Source organism: Bubalus kerabau, chromosome 7 (assembly GCF_029407905.1).
Source record: "Bubalus kerabau isolate K-KA32 ecotype Philippines breed swamp buffalo chromosome 7, PCC_UOA_SB_1v2, whole genome shotgun sequence".
Lineage (NCBI taxonomy): Eukaryota > Metazoa > Chordata > Mammalia > Artiodactyla > Bovidae > Bubalus > Bubalus kerabau.
This window is the reverse complement of record NC_073630.1, coordinates 63,306,972-63,334,135: the sequence shown is the minus strand read 5'-3', so window position 1 is coordinate 63,334,135 and position 27,164 is coordinate 63,306,972. Positions and strand designations below refer to the sequence as shown.

Below are 27,164 nucleotides of genomic sequence, written 5' to 3'. Positions count from 1 at the left end.
ACCAAGAAGAAATTTCCATAGGTAAGTCTGATTTACCAGAACATGAAACTCCCTCAGTGTGAAATTTAAAGAAACACCACCAGTCTCTAAAACAGATGATTAATTCCAATACGATAATGTTCTAGCCTATTTCTTTTGTAAAAGTAACCCTAAAATGTCATCTGTTTTCATGCTCAGAATTAATGCTACATCTTTCTATAACATAGCCAACATTTTATTACATGACATAAACAAAACAGGCTGTAATAACTGAAACTAGAAGGGAAGGAGGGCACTGGGATTCCTCAGGGAATCTATCCATCAACAAATCTTTCTTCTTGAACTTGTCTTGCCATTGGCTGTTACTGAATAATAATCACTTAATGAAAAAGGACATTTCATATTTGCCAGCTAAGACTAATAGTGGCACTTAATTTATGAAGATGTATAAATTCATAACTGACTAGAGATTTCCACTAAAGTTTAAATACATACAAATTATAACCACATTTTAGCAGGAGCTCCAAATTCTTCCAAAATCCACAAACATGTACTTCTTTTCAAAAGAATTAAACAATAACCTTAGGGTGTGAGGAAAAGAGGACGACAGAGGATGAGATGGTTGGATGGCATCACCGACTCAACGGACATGAGTTTGAGTAAACTCCGGGAGTTGGTGATGGACAGGGAGGCCTGGCGTGCTGCAGTCCATGGGGTTGCAAAGAGTCGGACACGACTAAGTGACTGAACTGAACTAAACTGATGATATGTATAATCTAACTATCTTAAATAACATAAAAAAAAAAAAGAATATACTTATTTCCTTTTAAATTTTAAATCTATGATAGAAAAAGTTTTTTTCAAATGATTACTTCAACAACAAACCATTTTTCTTTCATTTCTGGTTTACTAGACATCATAAATCCAGAAAGGATGTTACATATCATAATTTAATCATGAATTTGTGGCTAAAATCAGGTGGTTAAATTTAGTAAACTGTCTTAAAAAATTGTTCTGAGCATACTATTAGTGTTTATTATCTGCATATGGGCAACTGCCATTATCGATAACAGAAATCTATACTTACCTAAAGTTATGGCTTGTGAGGTATTTAATGACGGCTGGTTTGATGCGCGCAACCCCTCCCTGGCTGTGGTTTCCTCTCCCCGTTATCACAGAGAGATAGGGCTTACCACCATTCTGTTTAAATTCTGTTAGAACAGGAATTGGAACAGTTAAAATTTATTTATCTTACATTCTCAACAGAAAACAAACCTTTACTCAAACACATATGAAATTGTTTTCATGAGGATTTAAAGATTTATTACTTCAAAAAGTCCTACACTGATGTTTTTAAATGTATGTTTTATCTTCTATACTTTTAAGTATAGAAGCTTCATAGCAATTGATCCACCTAAAGACTTGAGTGGAACTTCTCCTGTCGGGAGAGAGACATGCATGTGCTACTAGAATTTCTCTCTTAAATAATGATGACAACAATAATATTAACGATACTGAACAATTATTACACACATGGAGTCAGGCACCACTTTAAGTGACTTACATTTATTAACTAAGAATCTTTACAACAACTCTACTAAATACTCCGAAGCCAGACAGCTTTGATCTTTATTATAAGCAGCTCTGCCACTAAATGACTGTGTATTGGGACCATGGACAAGTTTCTTAGCCTATCTGTGCCTATTTTCTTGTCAGTAAAATGGGGTATGAGGCAACTGCTTTACAGGCTATCACTCTCAGGAAGAGCCATTAGCAAACCCACTAATTATAGCATAGACTGCAGTGTTATTGTTAAAGATAATCAATTATTAACTTAAGAAAGTCTTCCAAATAGATGATTTTAAAATATCAAATGAACCTGAGCCTCTTAAAAGACCATAGCTCCTGCTTTGGAAATGAGCCTGTGCAAATAAAGTATATAAATCTGAAAGTAACAGCTACAATAAAATAGCAACAACAAAAAACCTGTTTATAATATGAATTGATTTCACAATTCAGTAGGTATTTGCTCCTCAGTTTTAAATAGCACAAGTTATGACCTTTAGCATAAAATACATATACCCATAAACATTCCATACTCTGTTCATTAAGTTGCCATAAGACTCTGCTGCTGCTGCTGTTAAGTCACTTCAGTCGTGTCTGACTCTGTGCGACACCATAGATGGCAGCCCACCAGGCTCCCCTGTCCCTGGGATTCTCCAGGCAAGAACACTGGAGTGGGTTGCCATTTCCTTCTCCAATGCATGAAAGTGAAAACTGAAAGTGAAGTCGCTCAGTTGTGTCGGACTCTTAGCAACCCCATGGACTGCAGCCTACCAGGCTCCTCTGTCCATGGGATTTTCCAGGCAAGAGTACTGGAGTGCGGTGCCATTGCCTTCTCCAGCCCTAAGACTCGAGCAGATCCACAAACATTGTTTTTCAAGTCTCATATCTCCAAGGCAATATTTAGTCTGGAATTAAAGTGGGCATGTTGCTCTTGTATTTATAATCCCTGTTTAAACTCATCTAAAGCACTTCTCAGATTTATCATTTCAACTATAAATATTTCAGTACGTATTTTAAAAGATAAAGACTCTCTAAAAAAACATAACCACAATGTCACAATCATATCTTACAAAGTTAAAAATAGTTCCTTAACATTTCTAAAAATGGCTAAAAATTTCCCCCAATAGTCTTAAAAACTGTGATTTGTTTGAATCAGGGTTGAAAAGTCCACACATTGTATTTGGTTGATATATTTCATAGGGCATCCCTGGTGGCTCAGACGGTAGAGAATCTGCCTGCAATGCAGGAGACCAGGATTTGATCCCTGGGTATTTGGTTGATATACCTCTTAACTTTTAAAAGGTTCTCCTTCCCCGTGTGATGGAGTTTTTCAATTTGTTGGAAAAATGAGATCATTTATCCTAAATATTTACAGTTTGGACTTTGTATCCCCATGGTGTCATCTAACATGTTCCTCTATTCCCTACAAATCTGAACAAAGCAGTAGTCAGATCTAAAGGCTTTATCTGCTTCTGGTTATGTGGGGGCAAAAAGCTTCATGGGTAGTTGTGGTATATATATTTCAATCAGAAGACACAAAAGGGTCAGATTTTTTAAAATAATTCATCCCTAATTTTGACCATCATCTTTTACAACTACAAGCAATGTGGGACAGAGTCACAGATTGTTCCTCTGGACACGTTTCTGTTCAAAAAATACTACCATCTGGTGGTGACCAACCATAATTACAGGTCACCACAGGCAGCGTGCACAGATGGGCTCTGGCTTCCAGAGAGAGTTTGTATCTTGGGTCTGGCCAAGTATCACTTTAAACAAGTTATTTAACTCTTTTATTCTCATAATTTTTTCTACTGAAATAAAATTCATGATTTTAAAATGTACAATTCAGTGTGTTTTAGTACATTACAATGTTGTGCAACCATCATCATGATCTAATTCCAGAACATTCCATCATCTCAAAAAGAAATTCTGGGCCAGTTAGCAGTCAGTGTCCATCCCTGGCTTTCCAGTCCCAGAAAACAATAATGAACTTTCTGTTTCTATGGATCCTATTCTAGACAATTTATATAAATGGAAATCATATAATATGTGGCCCATTGTATCTGGCTTCTTTCACACTGCATAATCCTTACAAGGTTCATCTGTGCTGCAGAAGGTGTCAGTATTTCATTCCTTTTTATGGCTTAATTATATTCCACTGTATCAATATACCACATTTTGTCCATTCACCAGTGGATAGACATCTGGGTTGTTTCCACCTTTTGGCTATTATGAACATACATAAGTTTCTGTGTGGATGAATTGTGTTTTCAATTCTCTTGTGTACAAGCCTGGGACCAGAACTGCTGGGTCATATGGTAACTCTATGCTTAACCCTTTTAAGGAATGTCAACCTTTCCACAGGTTGCACCATTTAACATTCCCACTAGCAATATATGACGGTTCCAATTCTCTGTATCCTTAATAACACTTATTATTTTCCATTTTATTAAACTTACTAAGTCATCAGTTTCCTTATCTATAAAATGAAAGGAATACCTACTCTTTATTCAGTCACTTACTCGAAAGGTTTTTAAAGTGTTGAGTGGAAAGCAGAATATACAATAATGATTCAATAATTATCTTTGGCTCAATTTTTGGCCAAAAAGATGGACATTTAATAATCATTATATGGACTTCCCTAGTGGTTCAGTGGTTAGGAATCCACCTGCCAGTGCAGGGGACATGGGTTTGATTCCCAGTCAAGAAAGATCCCACATGCCATGGAGCAACTAAGCCCGCGCATCACAACTTACTAAAGTCTGCACACCTAGAGCCTGTGCCCCATGAGAAGAGAAGCCACTTCAATAAGAGGACAATGAGAAGCCTGTACACCACAATGAAGAGTAGCCCCTACTCGCCGCAACTAGAGAAAGCTTGCATGCACTATAAAGACTCAGCACAGCCCCCATGCAAAAAGTCACCTATATAAGAAGCTTTTTATAAATACTGTGATACACACGAGTACTAGCAGAAGTTTTTAATAGGCAGCCTAATTTAGTCTGAAAGTCAACAAGCGGTAACTAAACATAAAGAAATGGAAGAGAAGCAAAACACAAGACAAGGATGAAGACGCAGAGCAGAAACAACTATGTAGGGATGTGGGGATTTATGCTAAATGAAACATGGCAACCTTATCACAGTGCTAATTATGTAACTAGTCATTCACTATCATCTATTCTGTTGCTGCTGCTGCTGCTGCTAAGTCACTTTAGTCGTGTCCAACTCTGTGCGACCCCATAGATGGCAACCCATCAGGCTCCACCATCCCTGGGATTCTCCAGGCAAGAACACTGGAGTGGGTTGCCATTTCCTTCTCCAGTGCATGAAAGTGAAAAGTGAAAGTGAAGTCACTCAGTCGTCTCCGACTCTTAGCGACCCCATGGACTGCAGCCTACCAGGCTCCTCTGTCCATGGGATTTTCCAGGCTAGATGGCAAATTCCATAAAGATGGGAATTGTATGTCTTTTTCACTGCTTTATGTTTGATGTCAAGAATATAAAAGATCATCAAGTTTTTATTGAGTAAATGATGTATTCATCCTCTATAAACAAAATATTCCCTTATAATACTTCTATATAGGAATTTTTCTTTTCTCCAGATTAAATAATGTATTTAAGCTGCTCTTAAATTTTCTCTTCTAATCTTCGTTGCTGTTTTCTAGATTTTCTCCAAGATTTTCAAAATTATATTTAAAAAACAAGTGGGGGAGGTAAATCCTCTACTCTATCAAAGAATGTCTGCTAATAAACACAGAAGGAATATAAATTTTAAAACACCATTATGGGACCACCAAGATAACACAGAAGAACTGTACAAAAAGGATTTTCACAACCCAGATAATTACAATGGTGTGATCACTGACCAGACATACTGGAATGTAAAGTCAAGTGGGCCTTAGGAAGCATCACTACGAACAAAGCTAGTGGAGGTGATGGAATTCCAGTTGAGCTGTTTCAAATTCTGAAAGATGATGCTGGGAAAGTGCTGCACTCAATATGCCAGCACATTTGGAAAACTCAGCAGTGGCCACAAGACTGGAAAAGGTCAGTTTTCATTTCAATCTCAAAGAAAGGCAATGCCAAAGAATGCTCAAACTACCACACAATTGCACTCATCTCACATGCTAGTAAAGTAATGCTCAAAATTCTCCAAGCCAGGCTTCAGCAATATATGAACCATGAACTTCCAGGTGTTCAAGTTGGTTTTAGAAAAGGCAGAGGACCCAGAGATCAAATTGCCAACATCTGCTGGATCATCAAAAAAGCAAGAGAGTTCCAGAAAAACATCTATCTCTGCTTTACTGACTATGCCAAAGCCTTTGACTGTGTGGATCAGAATAAACTGGAAAATTCTGAAAGAGATGGGAATACCAGACCACTTGACCTGCCTCTTGAGAAACCTGTATGCAGGTCAGGAAGCAACAGTTAGAACTGGACATGGAACAACAGACTGGTTCCAAATAGGAAAAGAAGTACGTCAAGGCTGTATATTGTCACCCTGTTTATTTAACTTATATGCAGAGTACATCATGAGAAACGCTGGGCTGGAAGAAGCACAAGCTGGAATCAAGATTGCTGGGAGAAATATCAATAACCTCAGATATGCAGATGACACCACCCTTATGGCAGAAAGTGAAGAGGAACTAAAAAAAATCCTCTTGATGAAAGTGAAAGAGGAGAGGGAAAATGTTGGCTTAAAGCTCAACATTCAGAAAACGAAAATCATGGCATCTGGTCCCATCACTTCAGGGCAAATAGATGGAAAAACAGTGGACACAGTGGCTGACTTTATTTTTCTGAGCTCTAAAATCACTGCAGATGGTAATTGCAGCCATGAAATTAAAAGACGCTTGCTCCTTAGAAGGAAAGTTATGACCAACCTTGACAGCATATTAAAAAGCAGAGACATTACTTTGCCAACAAAGGTCCGTCTAGTCAAGACTATGGTTTTTCCAATGGTCATATATGGATGTGAGAGTTGGACTATAAAGAAGGCTGAGCTTCTTTATAAAGAAGAATTGATGCTTTTGAACTGTGGTATTGGAGAAGACTCTTGAGAGTCCCTTGGACTGCAAGGAGATCCAACAAGTCCATCCTAAAGGAGATTAGTCCTGGGTGTTCATTGGAGGGACTGATGTTGAAGCTGAAACTGTAATACTTTGGCGACCTCATGCGAAGAGCTAACTCATTTGAAAAGACCCTGACGCTGGGAAAGATTGAGGGCAGGAGGAGAAGGGGATGACAGAGGATGAGATGGTTGGATGGCATCACCGACTCGATGGACACAGGTTTGGGTGGACTCCGGGAGTTGGTGATGGACAGGGAGGCCTGGCGTGCTGCGGTTCATAGGGTCGCAAAGAGTTGGACACGACTGAGTGACTGAACTGAACTGATGGAACCATCAATAAAATAACTGATTCAGACAAGGATCATAAATGGATGCTAAAATCATAAGGCAAAATGAGAACAGCTGTATGAAAACAGTTATTCACACAGTCAAAAAGAATCAATCACCAAAATTTACTAACTGATTACAAAGGGAGAAAAGGTACATTTACAAAGCAAAATCTGACATGATAGAGTTCCATATCTCAGCTAAGAAATCAAACTTAACACCACCAATAAGGGAAAACTGACCATATGTGTCTTCTAATGAGTTCACCAAGGATAACCTAACATCACCTATGCAGCATTTTTACCAAGAAAATTTTAAACTGAATCTAGCCGTGAAGAAACAATCAGACAAATTAAAATTGTTCGACAATCTACCAAACGACTGACTTGGAATCTTTAAAAATGTCAATGACATGGAAAACAAAAATTAGACAAAGGAACCACTCTATTATCACAGGAGGCTACTGAATTGGGACCATCAACTGGAACATGTGATGCATGACTGGACAGCTCATAAGACCTTTCCAAGACCTTTCCATACAACTAGAAAACACTAAGTATGGCCTGTATATTAGACAACACTTTGTTAACAATGTTAAATGCCTTAAAAGTGATAATGTATTGTGATTATGTAGGAAAATGAATTTGTCCTCAAGTGATAAAACATGTTGAGGTGTTCAAAAACAAAGCACCACAATGTTTAAAACTTATTCTCAAATGGTTCAGCAGAAAGCAATTTGAGAGAGAGAAACAAATGTGGCCAAATGTTGATGACTGGTCAGTCTACAATTCATTCAACTTCTCTGTGAGTTTTAAATTTTTCAATATAAAAAGCTAGGGAAAAAAGATAGTGGTAAGAGTAGACATACATGTTGATATGCAAAATAAAAATGCCCATAAATAGAGAGATGGGCACATTATGACATGGTCACATAATACTATACAGCAGTTATAATTAAAAAAAAACAAACAATTCATTAAGATGAGTAGATCTTGAAAACGAGATTGGGTGAAAATAAGGAACTTGGCTGATTATACAGTGTGACACCATGTATGTTCATTTTTTTAAACTCACAAAAGGAATACTACAAATGGACTGATGATGAATGCAAACTGAAGGGTGTTGATTTCCATCAGGAAGGTAAGAGCAAAAAAAAAAAAGCAGCACATACAGTAAAATGTTACCACTTGTTACTTTATACTCATGGATACAGAGGTGTTCTTATTTTATTCTGGAACCTTTTGAACATGGTTTGCATGATAGACGAATTCTCAACCTTTTATATCAATTATATTTAATCAAGTATTTAATAATATAACTGATATGTGTTGAACTGATAAACTTATATAACATATAGTATACAACTTTCTAAAATATATACAAAACTAAGTAACTGGAATACAGCTATCAATGACAAAGCAGTATGATGGAACCACAAGGAATAACTGAGGCATGGATTTTATGTCTCCACAATAAAATGGAAGATAAAAAGAAAGTCAAGTTGAGAATTCAAAATACCCTAGCAGTGGTAAAAGGAGATGATTCCCTAGTATTAGATGATTCCCTACTATTAGTCTGGGTACTACAAAGATTGAATTCTCCTAAGTGTTACCATCTGGTGATGAAAAGGAAACAAGATAATAAACCAACAAGATACTTTAATGTATGTAATATACATAATACGATTTTAAGAGGCAGGCAGTAGCTTTCCTATTGACCTGCAAAGACTAAATACAAGCAGAAAGGGAGAAAGACACACCATTATAATGCAAACACTCAGAAATCCTGAATTTATGATAATTCTATAAAAATCCTATCACCTTATTTACTTCTGTATTTTATTAAATATCTGTTGGGCAACTGACATCTAATAAGTATCTAATAGCTCTAGTAAATGTCTACGAACAAAGATGTATAATATTCCTGAAAGACCCAGAGAATTCTCAGATTATATCATGCCCTGCCTTTGAGGCCCAACACTTGGTTTGATATATATACATGCCCATGACTGAAGCAGGAAAATAAAAATGTTAATGGCCAAGGCAGTTAGAATTCTTTCCCAAGGTTTTCTTGAAGAATGAGTCTAATACAAACATCTATCAGTGTGGCACACATATCCTTAGCCTGCACATTCAGACTCCCTTGAATTTGCAAGTTATATCAATACAAACAAAGACATACTTTCTACTGAAAGTGTGTCATGACTACAGTCTTACCTTCAGTTTTCTGCTGTAAAACTGTTGTCAAATGTTCTATAGCCTCATCCACATGCAGCCCATGGAGGTCTAGAACATTCTGCGGCAGTAGGGAGGCATTGACTTTTTCAAATATCTCCACGGCAGCAAGGTGATTAGCTTCTTTCATCTTCTGCTCATGGAGACTACCCTTTAAATATAAACATATCACCAGTGATCACTTTTCATATCTGCTACTTAGTAGGCAATCAGAAAACAAATAGTGCCCCCAGTAAAAAGAAGAACAAAAAAAAAATGGAAAAATTAATCTAAAATTTTTTATGCAGTGGGGTAATATGCAAAAACACACCAAAAATTTAGGTGGATTTCAGTGAACTAATAACATAGTTCTTAAACTACTGGATCAGCATTTCTAACACATTCTCTGATCCAAAAATCATAGAAGAGGGATACAAATAAACAACATCCATCTCAAGAAGGAATCCAGTGGTTTACCTTTTGATAATCCTGAGTCTCAACCCTCTTAACAACTTGGAGTTACCCCTGAAGCCATCCCTTAAGGTCTGTTATTGTTGTTCACTAGATAATACCAGTTTGATACTTTTTCTGCTCAGTCATAAAAAAAGTAAGCTACGTGGAACCACAAGAAAACAAAAAGTCAATCAACCAGTTTCTTTAATAATATGCCGAATGGGGCCACAATGAGTTGGACATGACTGAAGTGGCAGAGCACACACATGCCCAATGAGCCTAGGCAGAAATTCTGTTTCCCTGAAAGATATTAATGTAAATTTCTTTTTCTGACTATGAAAAGTGATACCTAACTAAAAATTCAAGCATGATAGAAAGCACAAGTCCTCTGTAATCCCACCTGGGAAGGTCAATACTAACATTCTGCTGTGTTTCCTCCATTAAACTTGTAACTGTTTCGAAGTAGTACTGAATGAGAGAACCCAACCTAAAAGAGATTAGGGACTGTTGGAATTCTCAGACCATACAGTTCTTATGGAATAGGCTACTTTACATCACTTACAGAATATAATCTACATTCCCCAGAATAACTTCATCTAGTCACAGTATGAGTATTATCTCCTTCAAGATTATTCAGACATCATAGATGACAAAGAAAAAAAGAACTGGCTTTCCTCTTTACCTGCTGGGCATAAAATGTGGCAACGTTTTTCTTCCCCATCCGATAAGCTTCTTTTGCCTTGCTGTAGCATTCCATCCTCTTCTGCTGGTGCAGGAAAGCCTCTGCCCTGTAGTCATCATACTCTGGGTACTCAAAGTCCTGGAAAGATGGTTCACTTGGTATATCTTCAGTCTCTTTCAATTTCTTTGCCTATAAGGTGTTACACAATAAGAAGAACCCAAAGAAAAGAACACACAATCTTTACCTTCAAAATCTGTACGTGAAAACTGGGCTCTACTAATTTTTATCTTTCTTCTTAAAAAAAACAGACAATATTTCCCTACTGTCTTCCTAGTAAGTCATGCACTTGTCAACCATCATTAACTTTTTCGTACCATTTTAACCACTCTTATCTAAGGAGATGTTAAATAGTTCTCTAAAACTCTGGAAATAAAAAAATCAAGCCAAAAGAGAGAATTTAAAATATTCAAAGAATAACATTCATTTATCTAATGCAATATTTTCCAAATTTTAGTTTGCAAACCCATTCATAGGGTCGGTCCAATCACTGAAGGAAGTAATGGCATATTTCAATTTATATTTAAAAAAAAACAATAATAAAATAATTGAATAATATTCTTTTGAAAACAGAAGAGCATACAGAGTGACCATGCCTGATAGTAGGTAAAAATCGTAAGGAGGTTTATAGGGCAGTTTTCAATCAATTCAACCAACTAGCCACTATGGTAGTGTTGACTTTTTGAGCTTTCTGGAATATGATCAAATAGCTGTTACCCATATGGAAACTTAAAGAAACTAAACTAAATAACTCTAATTTAAAACATGAGATCATGAAAATAAATTATGCAAATTAGCCTCAACACTAAACCAAATAAAAAAGAATAACATAAATGTATCACCACATTCCTTACTCATTACTAGAGTCAAAAATCTGTAAATATATTTTTATTTTTGCAACCAATACACATGACTCTCCTTTACCTAAGAATATTCATAGGCCCTACATCCTTATGTCATGCTCACTAATAATACTACTGTTTAACTATTTCATATTAATGTTTAAATAGTCTATGAGTGTATAGCTTGTATCCTGGATAAAACCAAAGATTTTGCAGAGAAGGGATTAAAAAAAAGAAAATACTTTTTATGACCTTTGAAAAGCCATAGTGCCTAATACAACAAACATAAATATTTGCCTTAAAAGTCTCTATTGGTATTTATACTAAAAAATGCAAATCACATTTGGTTCTCTGGGAAGAGACCCTTCATTTCTTATTTTTAAAAAAGAAAAAAGACAGGGAATTCCCAGGCTGTCCAACAGTTAGGATTCTGTGCCTTCACTGCCTAGGCCTGGGTTCGATCCCTGTTCATGGAACTAACATCCCACAAGCCACGTGGCAAGGCCCAAAAAAAGAAAGGAAAAAAAAAAGTATATAATGAAAGCTACCCTCATTTTAAAATAAAACCAAAATTTATTTTTATATCCCTTTCATAGTGATATGGTTTACTATAACTTCACTAACTAGGGCCAAGTGAAATACATGCTTCCTAAGAATTCACAAGCCTGGTGGGCTGCAGTCCATGGGGTCTCGAAGAGTCAGGCACGACTGAGTGACTTCACTTTCACTTTTCACTTTCATGCATTGGAGAAGGAAATGGTAACCCACTCCAGTGTTCTTGCCTGGAGAATCCCAGGGATGGGGGAGCTTGGTGGGCTGCCATCTATGGGGTCGCACAGAGTCGGACACGACTGCAGCGACTTAGCAGCAACAGCAGCAGCATTCTCTTGAAAGCATGATGTACTGTAATATTAAAACCATTTCCAAAGGTAACAAACTTGCAAATTTCATTAACAACTAAAGGGAAAAGGTACTAGTATTAACAAAACACAGTTTTAAATAAATGTTAGTTTCTTGAACAAAACCGGGAAACCAAAATGTTACTGGTATCATGATACTCTCTTTTAGTATCTCTGGTCCTTTAAGGTCCTGGGATATCAAAGACAGACTATTCTGCTCACAAATCTTAACAATATTTTTATCAGTGTTGTGACATCTGCCTACATTTTTTTGAGAAAGACTAAGTATATCTTATCTCCAGTATAACTTATTCAAATTTATGTTTTGGCCAATGAGTACACAATTCACAAACTCTCCTTTCTTGATTCCAACATCTTCTAACCATCTCCCACTTTCAGCAAGCACACTTCCCAATCACTTCCTCTATTGCCATAATGACCAAGAGTGCCTTGCTCTATTATCAGGAGAAAAAGTAATCTTTATTCCCAGTCTGGCACTGAAGGTCTCACCATCATCTTGTACTCTTTGAATCTTGTAACATACTACACTTATCCATGATGAACACAGGTGTCAGTGGTACCACATACTTCCTGCTCTGTGTACACACTAACAGATAACATACTACACTTATCCATGACACACACAGCCATCAGTGGTACCACACACTTCCTGCTCCATGTACACACTAACAGATCACATGAACACCAAAATTACCCAAGTCCTATCAGCTAAATTCTGGTGAAAGAGTCAAAGAAAAAAAGGAGCACACAAGTTTATCCATAAGTGGTCTTATTAACAAGTAAAGCAGGATGATTGAGCACTGTTAAAAAAAAAAGTCTAAAACTAATACAAGATTAATATATAAAATCAATTGTATTTCTATTTGCAGAGGACAATCCAAAAATAAAATTAAGAAAACAATTTCATTTACAATGGCATAAAAAAAACACCTAGAAATAAATTTAACAAAAGTCATGTATAATTTATATTCAAAACTACAACACACTGTTGAATGAACTTAAGAGGAACTAAATAAATTGAAACGTACTTCCACATTCACAAATTGGAAGACAGTATTGTTAAGATGGCAATACACCTCAAATTGACCTGCAGACTCAATATAATCCCCATGAAAATTCCAACTGGCTTCTTTGCAGAAACTGACAAGCTCGTCTTAAAAGTCACACAGAAATGCAAGGGGATAAGAATAGCCAAAATAATCTTGGGGGTAAAAAAAGAACATAGTTGAAAACTCACATTTCTCAATTTCAAAACTTACTGCAAAGTTACAGCAGTCAAGACTATGGTACAGGCATAATGACAGACATACAGAACAATGGAATGAAACTGAGAGTCTAGTAAAAAATTTACAGTCAATTCATTTCCAACTAGGGTGCTAAGAAAATTCAATGTGGGAAAAATAATCTTTGCAACAAGTGGTACTGTGATAACTGAATATCCATATGCAAAACAAGAAACCTGAATCCCTATCTCACACCATATACAAAGATCTAAATGTAAGCACTAAAACTATAAAAGAATTTAAAACTATAAAACTAAAACTATAAGAAAACTTGGGTGTAAGTTTGGTGACCCTGGATTAGGCAGTAGTTTCTTAGGTATGACACCAAAAGTACATCCAACAAAAGAAGTGAATTGCACGTGATCAATTTTTAAACTTTTGTGCTTCAAAGTACATCAGCTAAAAAGTGAAAAGACAACCCTTGGAATGGGAAAAAGTTTGCAAGTCATATGTCTGAAAAGGGACTTGCATGTAGACTATATAAAAACTCATACGACTAAAGAAATTTTTTTTAATTGTAATGGGCTATGGATATTAATAGACATTTCTTCAAACAAGATATAATACAAATGGCCAATAAGCACATCAAAAGATGGTCAATATCACCAGCCATCAGGGAAATGCAAATCAAAATCACAATGAGATACCACTTTTGTATTAACTATGTCCTTTATTTCTTATATTCTGATGCTTTGACATGAGGCCTTGCTAATCCCTAGAGACAAAGCCCCCACCTTGGGGCTAGCTAATTCCTAGAGATTGGAAACAATTCACTTGCTGGCACACTTTATACATGCAAACCATCCAATCTAGAACCCATACCCACAACCACTTCCATGATGGGCTCTCACTCTCTGGCCACCATTCACATACCCTAATCACTGAAGCCAGGTACCAGAAAACGAGGAACAGTTCCTAGGCCTCAGAGCCTGCTGAAATTATTCAAACTAGCCAATCCTGAACCTACTTATTTACCTGTTTTGCCAAGTCTTTCCCATAGAAACCACAAAAAAAGGCTCTTGCGCACATTTCCCCATCTCTCTTTGTCTCCCTGACCCTGGTGCTTCCTCATGGGGCTATGGATGGTAGGCCATACCTCCTGCTTCTGTAACTATAATAAACTTCTTCCTTCATGTCATTTCCATACCTGGTGTCTTACCATACCTGATTAAAATAAATCCCAGGTATCCATCAAACAACTTCACTTCTACTCAGATGGCTTTAATCAAAAAGACAAGATGATAACAAAGTGTCATAGAGGATGCGGAGAAATTCTAACCCGCATACACTGCTGATGGAAACGTACAAGAATGTAACCATTTGGGGAAAATGCTTGGCAGTTCCTCAAATGGCTAAACCTTTCTGGGCTTCCCAAGTGGCTCTGCCTGCAATCAGGGAGACCCAGGTCTGACACAGTTATACTCTAAGACCCATCATACTGCATTCCATAGTTATTCCATTAAACCTCATACGTTTCATGTGTAGTCTACACAAGAAAAGTTACAGAAATTCAAATGTTTGTCATGTACAAAGACACTGAATAAAAAAACATAATCAGCTATAAATTCATTATTTTGAGCAGATATTATTAGCCAAATATGCTATCATTGGTTAAATTTCCAGTCTACAAAAAATGGTGAGAAATAAACATTAATCTAACAAATCAATTATATTTCATACATAACTATTATTTATCATTATTGTAAAAAACTAAGACACTCTATACCTTTTTCTCCTTAGACTTCTGTGCAGTATGAGAAGTGATATTCTCATTTTGGTGAACAAATTCTTGTGCTACCACTGTTTTTACAGGGTCTCCTTCAAGAACACAATTTAGAAATTGCACTGTGTGTTCTAATGAATAGCTGTAGAGAGTTGAAGTACAAATATGAGGTCAATGAATTAAAATAAAAGTTATGTGGAAACATTAACAAAGGCAACCTTTAAAACATCTTAGAATAGGAAAAATTGGCTCACTTCTTAGTTTTAAACATCAAAATTAAATGCTCATTGTGCATCTCAAGACTGAAGAATGAACAGAAAGTGTAAAGTTAGAGGCTCTCAAAAATTAATTTTTAAATGAATACCCAAAAGTAACATATTAATAAAATTAATTCATATTCTTATATTTTATTCCAGATAGATTTTCCACAACTCTTTCTTTCATCTTATCACACATACTTAGTCCCCTTTAGAATTCACACATTTCAGTTTCCTTCATACATCAAAAACAGACAACAGATCTTTATGCTAACATTATATTCTGTCAAATTTCACATTTTACTTAAACCATGGGGTTCCAGTCAGAGAAATTCTAGGCAGAGATACAGAAAGGAAAAAGTAAAAAACTATCCTACCTCCCACCACTACATTATTTAGGCATATTTTCATGGTGATACTATATTATGTGGAATACGAAATTCTACAGAAATTGACAAAAGCCTGAAACACTCATGTTCCCATAACTAAAGAAACTCTTTCCAAAGCAAATTATAAATTATTTTATACTTATTACTTTTTATGACTCTGATCTCTTCCAAAGGCTAGATAATGAAGAGCTGACCACAAAGGACTATTTTTGAAATGCAATACTTTTGCAAAATACTGTGATATTTTGCTATTCTTCAATTTATTAAAGCAACCCCTGAAGGGGAATCATTTGGGACAACCAATTCCACTTGAGCACTCCCATCTTACTGCCTAACATATACTCAACAAATAGGAGTTTCTTGGGGGCTAGAAACTACCAGAAATTGTCCACATCCTAACTAGTCCTTAAAATCACCTAGTTTGCCCACTTTTAGGGCTAGAAGCCAGTCTCCACCACAGGTGTTGTTAGGAGTATATGGCTCTGGAAGATTACACTGCAGGCATATAATGCAGTAAATAATTGAACTTTCTTCAAGCCAGGCTTCAGCGATACGTGAACTATGAACTTTCAGGTGTTCAAGCTGGTTTTAGAAAAGACAGAGGAACCAGAGATCAAATTGCCAACATCTGCTGGATCATCAAAAAAGCAAGCGAGTTCCAGAAAAACATCTATTTCTGCTTTATTGACTATGCCAAAGCCTTTGACTATGTGGATCACAATAAACTGTGGAAAATTCTGAAAGAGATGGGAATACCAGACCACCTGACCTGTCTCTTGAGAAACCTATATGCAGGTCAGGAAGCAACAGTTAGAACTGGACATGGAACAACAGACTGGTTCCAAATAGGAAAAGGAGTACGTCAAGGCTGTATATTGTCACCCTACTCATTTAACTTCTATGCAGAGTACATCATGAGAAACGCTGGGCTGGAAGAAGCACAAGCTGGAATCAAGATTGCTGGGAGAAATATCAATAACCTCAGATATGCAGATGACACCACCCTTATGGCAGAAAGTGAAGAGGAACTCAAGAGCCTCTTGATGAAAGTGAAAGAGAAGAGTGAAAAAGTGGGCTTAAAGCTCAACATTCAGAAAACTAAGATCATGGCATCTGGTCCCATCACTTTATGGAAAATAGATGGGGGAACAGTGGAAACAGTGTCAGACTTTTTATTTTTGGGGGCTCCAAAATCACTACAGATGGTGATTGCAGCCATGAAATTAAGGGATGCTTACTCCTTGGAAGGAAAGTTATGACCAACCTAGATAGCATATTAAAATCAGAGACATTACTTTGCCAACAAAGGTCCATCTAGTCAAGCCTATGGTTTTTCCAGTGGTCATGTATGGATGTGAGTTGGACTCTGAAAAAAGCTGAGCACCGAAGAATTGATAATTTTGAACTGTGGTGCTGGAGAAGACCAACACCACAGTTGGTGGTGTGGAGTTGAGAGTCCCTTGGACTGCAAGGAGGTCCAACCAGTCCATTCTGAAGGAGATCAGCCCTGGGATTTCTTTGGAAGGAATGATGCTAAAGCTGAAACTCCAATGCTTTGGCCACCTCATGTGAAGAGTTGACTCACTGGAAAAGACCCTGATGCTGGGAGGGATTGGGGGCAGGAGGAGAAGGGGACGACAGAGGATGAGATGGCTGGATGGCATCACTGACTCGATGGACATGAGTTTGAGTGAACTCCGGGAGTTGGTTGATGGGCACGGAGGCCTGGCGTGCTGCGATTCACGGGGTCACAAAGAGTCGGACACGACTGAGCAACTGAACTGCACTGAACCCTTCTTATGAGGGTGAAGCTGACACTACTGCTGAGACAAGTATCCAGCTGTTGGCAGACAAATGGAGGATCACTGAATATCATAATACCTACCCTTGGCACCTGACTGATCAATCATTCTGAGCACTGAAAGAAAGTACTCAGTCCTCTAACCTCACCTGGGACCTGCAACTCTGGGTAGTTTCACATCAGACCTTCTTGCCCTAGGTTCCCATTGAAGAGAGTTGCCATATGTCAGCACCAACTATCCTAACCCCCAATGCCTGAGGTGTTTTAACACATAATTCTAAGAAAACAGCTGCTCAGGTAACAAAAATAAATAGAAAATTTGTGGACTGAAATAATACCATGAAAAACTTGATTCAAGTGACATATTTAGAACTCTGCATACTCAGCAGAGAATATTCTTTTTCAAAAGCATCTTCATGTAATATTTATAACAACTGATCATGTATTAAACCACAAAGAAAATTTCAAATTCCCAAAAGCAGGACTCTTTCAGGCTGCATTCTTACACTCCAACACAACAAAACAAAATAAATAGTAACCATCACCACCAAACTATCAATCCATTTAGAAAATTTCAAACTCTTGGATGAATGAGAAAATCAAACTGAATTAGATTTTTACAGAAAAAAATAAAATTACTATATATCAAAATCAAAATATTACACATATATATCAAAAACATAATATAGAGAAAAATTCATACCCTTAAATATATTTGTTATCAAATACTGAAAGGAAACAAACTAACCAAAGAATTGAGAATATGTCAACAAATTTAAAGAGAAAGGACTCAACAAAAATAGAAAGCAATTACCAAAAATAAAAGCAAAAATAAATGATTAGAGAATATAAAACAGACTTTGATCAATAAACCAAGAGCTTGCTCTTTAAAAGGGCCATTCTGACAAACAACAAAAACAAAACAGAAAAAAAATATATTAGGAAAGGAAAAAAGGATATGATCAAATACAAAACAATAGTTTTAATTATCACAGAATATTATATACAACTTAACAATAATAAACCTGAAAATCAAGGTAAAAACTAATGGTTTTCTAGAAGACAAACCACCAGAAAAGACTCACAGAAAATAAAGAAGGCAAATACTTGAATAAAGCAATACCCTTAAAAGATAGTGAAAAGTTCTAAAAGACTTCCCTAAAAAGGCACAACCCCAGAACCTTCAAGATACTAATTTATTTAAATTTTCCAGAGCAAGTTGCTCAGTCGTGTCTGACTCTTTGTGACCCCATGAACTGTATCCCTCTAGATTCCTCTGTCCATGGAATTTTCCAGGAAGGAATACTGAAGTGGGTTGCCATTTCCTTCTCCAGGGGATCCTCTTGACCCATGAACTAAACCTGCATCTCCTGCATTGCAGGCAGATTCTTTACCATTGAGCCACCAGGAAAGCCCTTTTATTAAGCCAAATACCAAATAAAACCCTAAAACCAAATCTGACAAAGATAACAAAGAAACAGAAAATTACAGACTAATCTCACTTAACAACTGTTGCAAAAAGCCTGAAATCAATTCTGATATTGCATTAAAAGAAATAAACAAAAATATGAGAGAATTTTTATTCTAGAAATTACTGGTGATTGACATGAAATACACTAATAAACTAAAGAAAAAAATCTGTATTAGAGTCTCCAAAGAGTCTAAAAAGGCACCTATTTAAAACAACTCTTGCTAAAATAGAAATTTAAGGAATACATTAAGATCAAAACCATGTATTACTCAAACCAGAGCCATTCCTAACATAGCAAACATCAAAACACACTATTACGCTACAATATTGAAAATAAAATTTAGGACCAAATGGCTCAATGGAATCAAAGAGTCAATAAAAGAAAATGTATATTTGAGAATATAAGAAATATTAGTGGTTATATTTTATATCAGTGTGTAAAGATGATCTATCTACCCAGTTTATCATTTGGAAAAAAATTAAGTTAAATCTCTACTTCATACTAAACACACAAAAATGTTAGGTAAATTTTTAAAATTTCACTATTAAAAATACTGAACGATGGTCAAAGATCCTGTGTGCTACAACTAAGACCTGGTGCAGTCAAATACATAAATTAATAAAAATAAATTAAGGGCTTCCCTGGTGGCTCAGTGATAAAGAGTCCACCTGTCAATGCAGAAGACATGGGTTTGATCCCTGGTCGGGGAGTATCCCACATGCCTCAGAGCAACTAAGCCCATGTGCCACAGCTATTGAGCCTGTGCTCTAGAGCCCAAGAATCACAACTACTGAAGCCCGTGCTCCGCAACAAGAGAAGCCACCGCAATGAGAAGCCTGCATGCCACAAGTACAGAGCAGCCCCTGTTTGCCACAACTAGAGAAAAACTTGAGCAGCAACAAAGACACAGGACAGCCAAAAATAAATAAATAAACAAAATTATATATAAAAAATTTCTTTTAAAAAGAAAGCAAATTTAAAAATAAATACTGGAATAAATATGGAATAAATAAATTCCATAATGTTGGGGTAGGACAGATTTTCTCAAAAAGAGTTAAAACTCCGAATCAGTAAGGGAAACAATTTTCTGATAAAACATGAATTAAAAAATGTTCATGAGCAATGAGATTTTATCAAGAAAACTTATTATAATCTATATTAACAAAGATAACTACACATAATATATAAAGAATTCTCATAAATATAGAAAGAAATACAAAGAGCCAAAAGAAGACAAGCAAAAAATAAGCAATTTAATAGAAAAAGAAATCAATGGGAGAAAAGCTCAACCTCACTAGTAATAAAAATTTAAGCAACAATGAAATATTTTTCCTACCAGACAGGCAAAAAATTAAAGATTCTTAATGTTCAGGGCAAGTTACACAATCAGTGCATATAAGTAATATGGAAAGCCCTTATAAAAGGAAATTTGGCATTAGCTATAGACATTTTTAGTGTATCTACTCTGAACCAGCAATTTCACTTTCAGAAACTAGCTTACCATAACATTCACCCATGCATACAAAATGTATGTTCAATGTTGCTCAGTGCAACATGGTTTCCAACTTTTCTTACAGTCAAAAAGCCTGCAAACAGAGCATGTTTAAACAAACTATAGTACTTTAAGAAATCACTTTCAGAGTACTATGGAATACTCTGTAGACATTAAAAAGAAAAGAGTATTTATTCTGTCACAAAGTATGGACAGAAAAAATAACAGCAGAACTACAAAATATTATATAAAACACAATCTATTTTGGTGACTATATATATAGTTACCAAAACAAATAGGTACACATGTGTACGCATACTTAGTATATGAACATGAGAAAAAATTGAGGAGGAATATGAACCAATTGACAAAAACTCACTTTCTACATTATTGCATTTAAATGGTTTATAATACACCTATATTATTTTTGTTATCAGAAAAATAAAAATAAGAGATTAAAATGTATGACATACACTTTCAATCACATCACAACAAAAACTGCAGACAATTCTTCTAGTACTCACTTGTGGTCCTTGAAAATGTCCACCAGGAAATTTTGGTTAATGGCTGGAAATATCTTAAAGAGTTGCTTCTCCTTTAGCTTAGTGGCACAATCTTTCTCAAACATAAGCGTCTCCCTTTTCTAAAACAAACAAAAAAGACAAAACTCATTCTTATGATGGAATTTACAATACTAGTTATGCTGATCCAAAACCATGGTTATTTCATTGCAAAAACACTAATAATTTAAAAGCAACCACAGACTTTCTTCATTGATTAAAGGCTGAAAATAGTAATATAAGTATCGCACTGTTTATTTATATCCCATTTTTTACTAAGTATTTGAAGCTGCTTATTAATACACACACAGAATCACACATATACATATATGTGTGTGTATGTGTATATATATACTCTCACATATGACACATGTGCTGGGTCGCTCAGTCATGTCCAACTCTTTGTGACCCTATGGACTGTAGCCCGCAAGGATCCTCTGTTCATGGGATTCTCCAGGAAAGAATAATGGAGTGGGTTGCCATGCCCTCCTCCAGAGGATCGTCCCAACACAGGGATTGAACACAGGTCTCCCACATTGCAAATGGATTCTTTACCATCTGAGCCACCAGGGAAGCCCACATTCAATCATATATTACACATATAAAAAGGATGAAGTATATACATATAAACAGGATATAAATAAATGAAGAAATCAGAGAGTAGAGAAAATAAAGGTAAGAATATAGGATAAAGCTAGCAAGAAAATTAGTATAAATAAATGCATGCTACAAAATCCTGTACCATTGCTAAAGGTGGGTCACAAATTCCAGTTCTGAGCTTTTCAATGGCCAAAGCAAAGGAAGAAACAAAGATTCTCAGTGTCCACAAAATAAAAAGAAGCCAGCTGCTCAGAAGAACACCTTTTTCTGGTACTGAGACCTGAGAGAAATTTCTCGCATGGGTCCTCATAAAAGGGACACTGTGTGATGCTGTGAACAACGTCCTTAAAAACATATTCTCCTCAATGGGCAGAAACTACAATGTACAAATGAGTTGCAAGTTCAGGTTGACAGAAAAATCCACATTAAAAAATTTTTTTCACAAACATATTTATTCCAAAGGAATTGTATGAGAATTGCTAAGTGTTATTTTTTCAAAGTCGTATTTGGATTGTTTAAATTGCCAAACCAAACAGGCTTTTCTAATATGTGCTAATTTAATTCTAATTAATGATCACAGTAATCGTTTGTAAAGGGACTTCTAACTCTAAGACAATTTGTTGACATTGTGATTTAACTATGTAATATTTTTGTTTATTCCAAAAGTCCTAGTGTCTAAAAAATAACTTCCTATAAAAGTTTAAAGGGTCTCTGAAAATGTAGAAATTACAATAATTTAGGATAGTCCTAGAATAGCTATTGGTTTTGAAACCTAGCCATATTTAGGCCATTTATAATACCAAACAGCAACAGAAAAAGAATCACAATAGGTGACAACCTGACCAGTCAAACAGACTGGTGAAGCTGAAAATATCGCATACCACAAGAGTGAGGAAAACAAGCCACCTCAAGAATTTTAAATATTTCACATCTTATTTTAAGATATACATTATAATCTGATCTTACTAAAAAATTCAGTGATTTTTTTAGAAAAACCTCAGTGATCAGATTTACTAGCATCTGCCAGGTCATAGAGTATCTCTAAACTACAAATTAAGGTCTTATCAATTAACTGAAAACAGCAAGGAGATCAAATCAGTCAATCCTAAAGGAAATCAACCCTGAATACTCATTGGAAGGACTGATGCTGAAGCTGAAGCTCCAAGACTTTGGCCACTTGATGCAAAGAGTCAACTCACTGGAAAAGACCCTGATGCTGGGAAAGATGGAGGGCAGAAGGAGAAAGGGGAGACAGAGGATGAGATCATTGGATGGCATCAGGGACTCAATGGACAAGAGTTTGAGCAAATTCCAAGAGATAGTGCAGGACAGGGAAGCTCGGTGTGCTGCAGTTCATGAAGTCGCAGAGTCAGACATGACTGAACATGACTGAACAACAACATCTTACAATTAATTATCCTCTTCATGCATTATGCCTAATTTTTATTTTATATTCTTTGCTTTAAAAGAATTTAAAGTGTATTTCTCCTTTGGAAAATTCTGAGAAATTACTGAGAAATTTTTCCAGAAATTCTCTTACTGAGGCTCTACTTAAGCAGGAATATCTTTAGGATCAAAAGAGTATAGCTTCTATTATCAAATTCACAGAAAGACAAGAAAAATCATTGACAGAAAAAAAAAATTAAGTTGAAAAGTCAAAGAAACTTATTTGTTCATCATTATGCAAAGTGAAGTGAAGTGAAAGTTGCTCAGTCGTGTCTGACTCTTTGCGACGCCATGGACTATTCAGTCCATGGAATTCTCTAGGCCAGAGTACTGGAGTGGGTAGCCTTTCCCTTCTCCAGGAGAACTTCCCAACCCAGGTATAAGAGATAAAAAGGTAGGTTAGAACTATAAAGAAAAGTTTCAGTAGCAGAAAATAGCATTTCAACAAAAAGTGTCTCATCATTTGAGTATAAGTTCTAGGCTTTCCTTATTTTTTATGAAAATCTATTTCTCCAATTAATTACATATGTAAATTGAAGAGGATATCTGAAACAACACTAAATTATAAGATCCTACTGAAGAGACTGTTCCTTGGATTATATAAACACATAAAGTTGGTTAACGGTAGCATATTTCCAACTTAATTAACAAGTGGGGAAAATAAATATGAAAGTGGAAGAATCCCATCATTCTTTCTACGCCCCCATTCTATCAATATATATTTCAACCAATATAAAGGTGTTCCTTTGAGCAGTCAAATGAGTAGGATAAAGAGGGGAAAAGGTTGTAAGATCACCAACTAAGAATTTTTTTTTTCCTTGAGAACTAAACTAATAATCTCTAAGGTCTTTTCCCTTTTGATTTTGAAATTCTCTAATACTAATTTTCAGAATTCCAAAAAAAGTTAAGAAAAAGAAATGCAAAAGAAACCCAATTCTCTTACAACTTCATATAGTTAGATAGGTTGAAAAAGAACAAAAATTAAATTCAGAGCAAAGCAAAGTATCTGTTTGAACTTGTCTTAATGAAAAGTTAGATAGGAAAAGAAGAGTACTTAATTTAAGATTTGAAAGTTTCTAAAATTTTTCTCTAAAAAATTTTGCTTCAAATATGAACTCTTCAATAGCAAAACAGTCATTTCTTATTACTAACTTATGAATGAAATTATCTTCAAATGAAATATTTCTTTCATATTTTTCTAGAATGAAAAAATTTACAGAAGTAAAATTATAGACAAGAAATATTCATCTGCAAAATTAAATCCAAAACAACAGATTTAACATAACTGGCTTACTGTTATAGAATATCAACTAATTTTCCAGAAGTAAAAACCTCCAACTTCAAACTACATTTAAAACATTTTTCAATTTTAACACTAACTTCAATCAGGTTAAAATAGATTCCAAGACTACAAAAAGTAGAATCAAATGAAAATCACAAACTAAACATATAATCAAACTAGAGTAAGAAACAAAGGCTTAATATTTATACTAACTCATACCAAATCATGCTTTTCCTGTAAGGCAATTTCTTCTGACATTATTTCTCTGAGTGATACTTTTTTAGTCTGAGTGTTCCAATGATCCAATAAGGGTAGCATTTCAGGTGCTGCTAAAGTCTTCAGTAATTTTTTGCCTGTTCTCTGAGATGATTTTTGTTCTGAATTATCAAGACCAATATGCCCAACCAGGGAAGGATCTACAAAAGCAGTATCAATAGTGTCAGACCGTGAATAACAAATGTACAAACTAACAATTATTCTGATGTAAATATATACCTCAGACAGACCCAGAAAACATGACTTTTAACTCTTTGCTTATAATACAGTTTGCAAATTTCAAAATATATCTTCACATAATAAGTATGAAATATGTATAAATGTAGGAATACTTCAAATGAGCAACAATCTGAGTATCACTATAAATCAACCCAATGCTTCCCATTCTTTTTCATATCCCTTCAACAGAGAAAACAGTAACACACATATACACTGATAAACAGAGGAAGCTGCAGCCAGCCAGGAGTGACCAGCTACAGCAGCTGGTCATCTCTGCCTGGCCACTCCAGGAACTGAAAGGATAAATATTTTTGCAAATCTGTAACCCACTGGAGGCACACAGTAAATACTGAACATTGATATTCAAGATAAAGAAGGAACTGAACATTCTAAGAAGTTCATAACAGTAAGACTTAACGTATATTTCAGCTTTTCTAAGAGCAACACATTCTGATATACACTTTTGCTCTCCTGGAAAGTGAAGAAATAGCTAATACTATCATCTGAATAACTGATACTATTTGGGAACCTCCAGCTCTCAAATAATTTTGGTTCTTGAAGCTACAATACAGGTCTGGATTAAAGTTAAGAATCTTCACTCTACAATCTTCAGTCTGGAGAAGAGTTTCTAGAGTTTCTACAGAAACTCAAGCACAAAAGCAGGACCTAGAACAGGTCTGCCATTGTGCACTAACTACTTAAGACACTGCATCTAAGAAATCTTCTGGAATCAAGTATTTTCAGTTTGGTAGATACACCCAAAAAGCAGGCTTTTATGCTCTAATCATATTAAAATCAATAAAAATTTAATAGCCAAAGTAATATTTCAATGATGCTATCAAAGACAGGAATATTTTATGCTCTCAAACCAGAACAGTTTTCTATCATTCAGAACCAAATCATTAACAGGAAACACTCTGAATACATGCATTAGAGCACACCTAGGTGCTTCATAGCCTCGTAGTTGAAAAAAAAAATTTTCAACTGAAGTATAGTTGATCTATAATGTTGTGTTAGTTTTCAGTTATAACCTGAAAGTTAAATAATACAAGGACTTTTTTCTTCTTTAAGTTTTATTTTATATCAATATTAAATGTTAAATTTTTTAAAACTTACCTACAAATCAAAATTCTTTGGTAACATATTTTGTGGAAGTATATTTAAAATGAGTTGAAATTCATACACACACACACCAAGTTTCAACATCAAGATAAGAACATCAGAAGTGAAACCATGTGATTTACCTTGCATTAACTTGCCACAAGATACCTCTTCTTGTCTTTGTCGCTCCTAAACACAAAGGCAGAATAGGGGATTGGCAAAGAAGGGTGCATTAGAAAACATGCTTATGTTATTTTCCTCAGTAATCATTTCTCCTTATAAAACTATCAATCATTCTTGCTAAATCTAATAAATCTAGATAAATATAAATTATGATTACATCTATGTATCTTTTCCACTTACAGAGCTCTTATGCTGTAATTTTTAAAAAACTGTTAATGAAATTTATTAGCATTTCAAGTCTTTAAAGAGCAAAAAACTATTTATGATTTTTTTCCCTAAAATAAAAAATCAATCATATTGAGCTCCATCATTTATTATATAGTTTGGTCAATCTGGATATAATCTAAAACACTGGAAACAGAAAAAATATCAGTAATCTGTTAACTGCTAAAATTCATTCTCTAACTAAAAATTCAATAGAATCTTTGATATAACATAACAGATTGTAATGAAGAGCAAAGGTGACAAAATGGACACAAAAGGAGCTCTTTATAAAAAGAAGCCTACCAACCATTACAGATTCTTTCCATTTCTCATGAATCACTTTAGCCAGATTCAGATCTATATGAACCACACAATCCTCAACTGTTAGGGACCCTTGTGAGGAGAGGAAAAAAAGAAAAGAAAATATGACCATTACTCATTATACATATGCAGAAAACATACTCAACTACCTTACACATCATAAAACTAATCTATATTTTTAATTACTAACCTATGTCTCTAGTTTTAAAACTCTTGGAATATTTTTATGTAATATGTTATTGTATTCACACTTCTTGGCAGATGCAATTATACAATGTTTCATATATTTAAGTTCTTCATGTCCATTACACTAAATATATTTAGTATGTTCACTTCCATTAAGACTTTCCAATAAGTGTGTCCTAAGGAATTATCTTGCCTTAAGTGTATCTGGAGTAGCATCAAAGGATTAAAAAGATGTATCTGTGCAAACAAGTATGAGGTAA

General features: G+C 35.3%; 1 protein-coding gene across 12 annotated transcripts in view; it reads right to left on the bottom strand.

Annotated features, from left to right (window-relative positions):
• Positions 1-27,164, bottom strand: part of N4BP2 (NEDD4 binding protein 2) — a 69,502-nt gene that overhangs the window by 3,746 nt on the left and 38,592 nt on the right. For 11 of the 12 annotated variants that reach the window (XR_008717106.1, XR_008717107.1, XM_055588338.1 and 8 more), the window contains 8 exons: positions 26,705-26,790; positions 26,154-26,199; positions 24,634-24,830; positions 21,051-21,169; positions 15,119-15,257; positions 10,291-10,479; positions 9,159-9,327; positions 1,067-1,190 (listed from right to left, as the gene is read on the bottom strand). Coding sequence is in view for 10 of the 12 variants with exons in the window: in XM_055588338.1 (XP_055444313.1) it covers positions 1,067-1,190; positions 9,159-9,327; positions 10,291-10,479; positions 15,119-15,257; positions 21,051-21,169; positions 24,634-24,830; positions 26,154-26,199; positions 26,705-26,790 (1,069 nt within the window). In the remaining 2 variants the exon portion in view is untranslated. Of the gene's footprint in view, positions 1-1,066; positions 1,191-9,158; positions 9,328-10,290; positions 10,480-11,971; positions 12,093-15,118; positions 15,258-21,050; positions 21,170-24,633; positions 24,831-26,153; positions 26,200-26,704; positions 26,791-27,164 lie in introns of those variants that run through there. The other variant, XM_055588347.1, reaches the window with a different exon arrangement.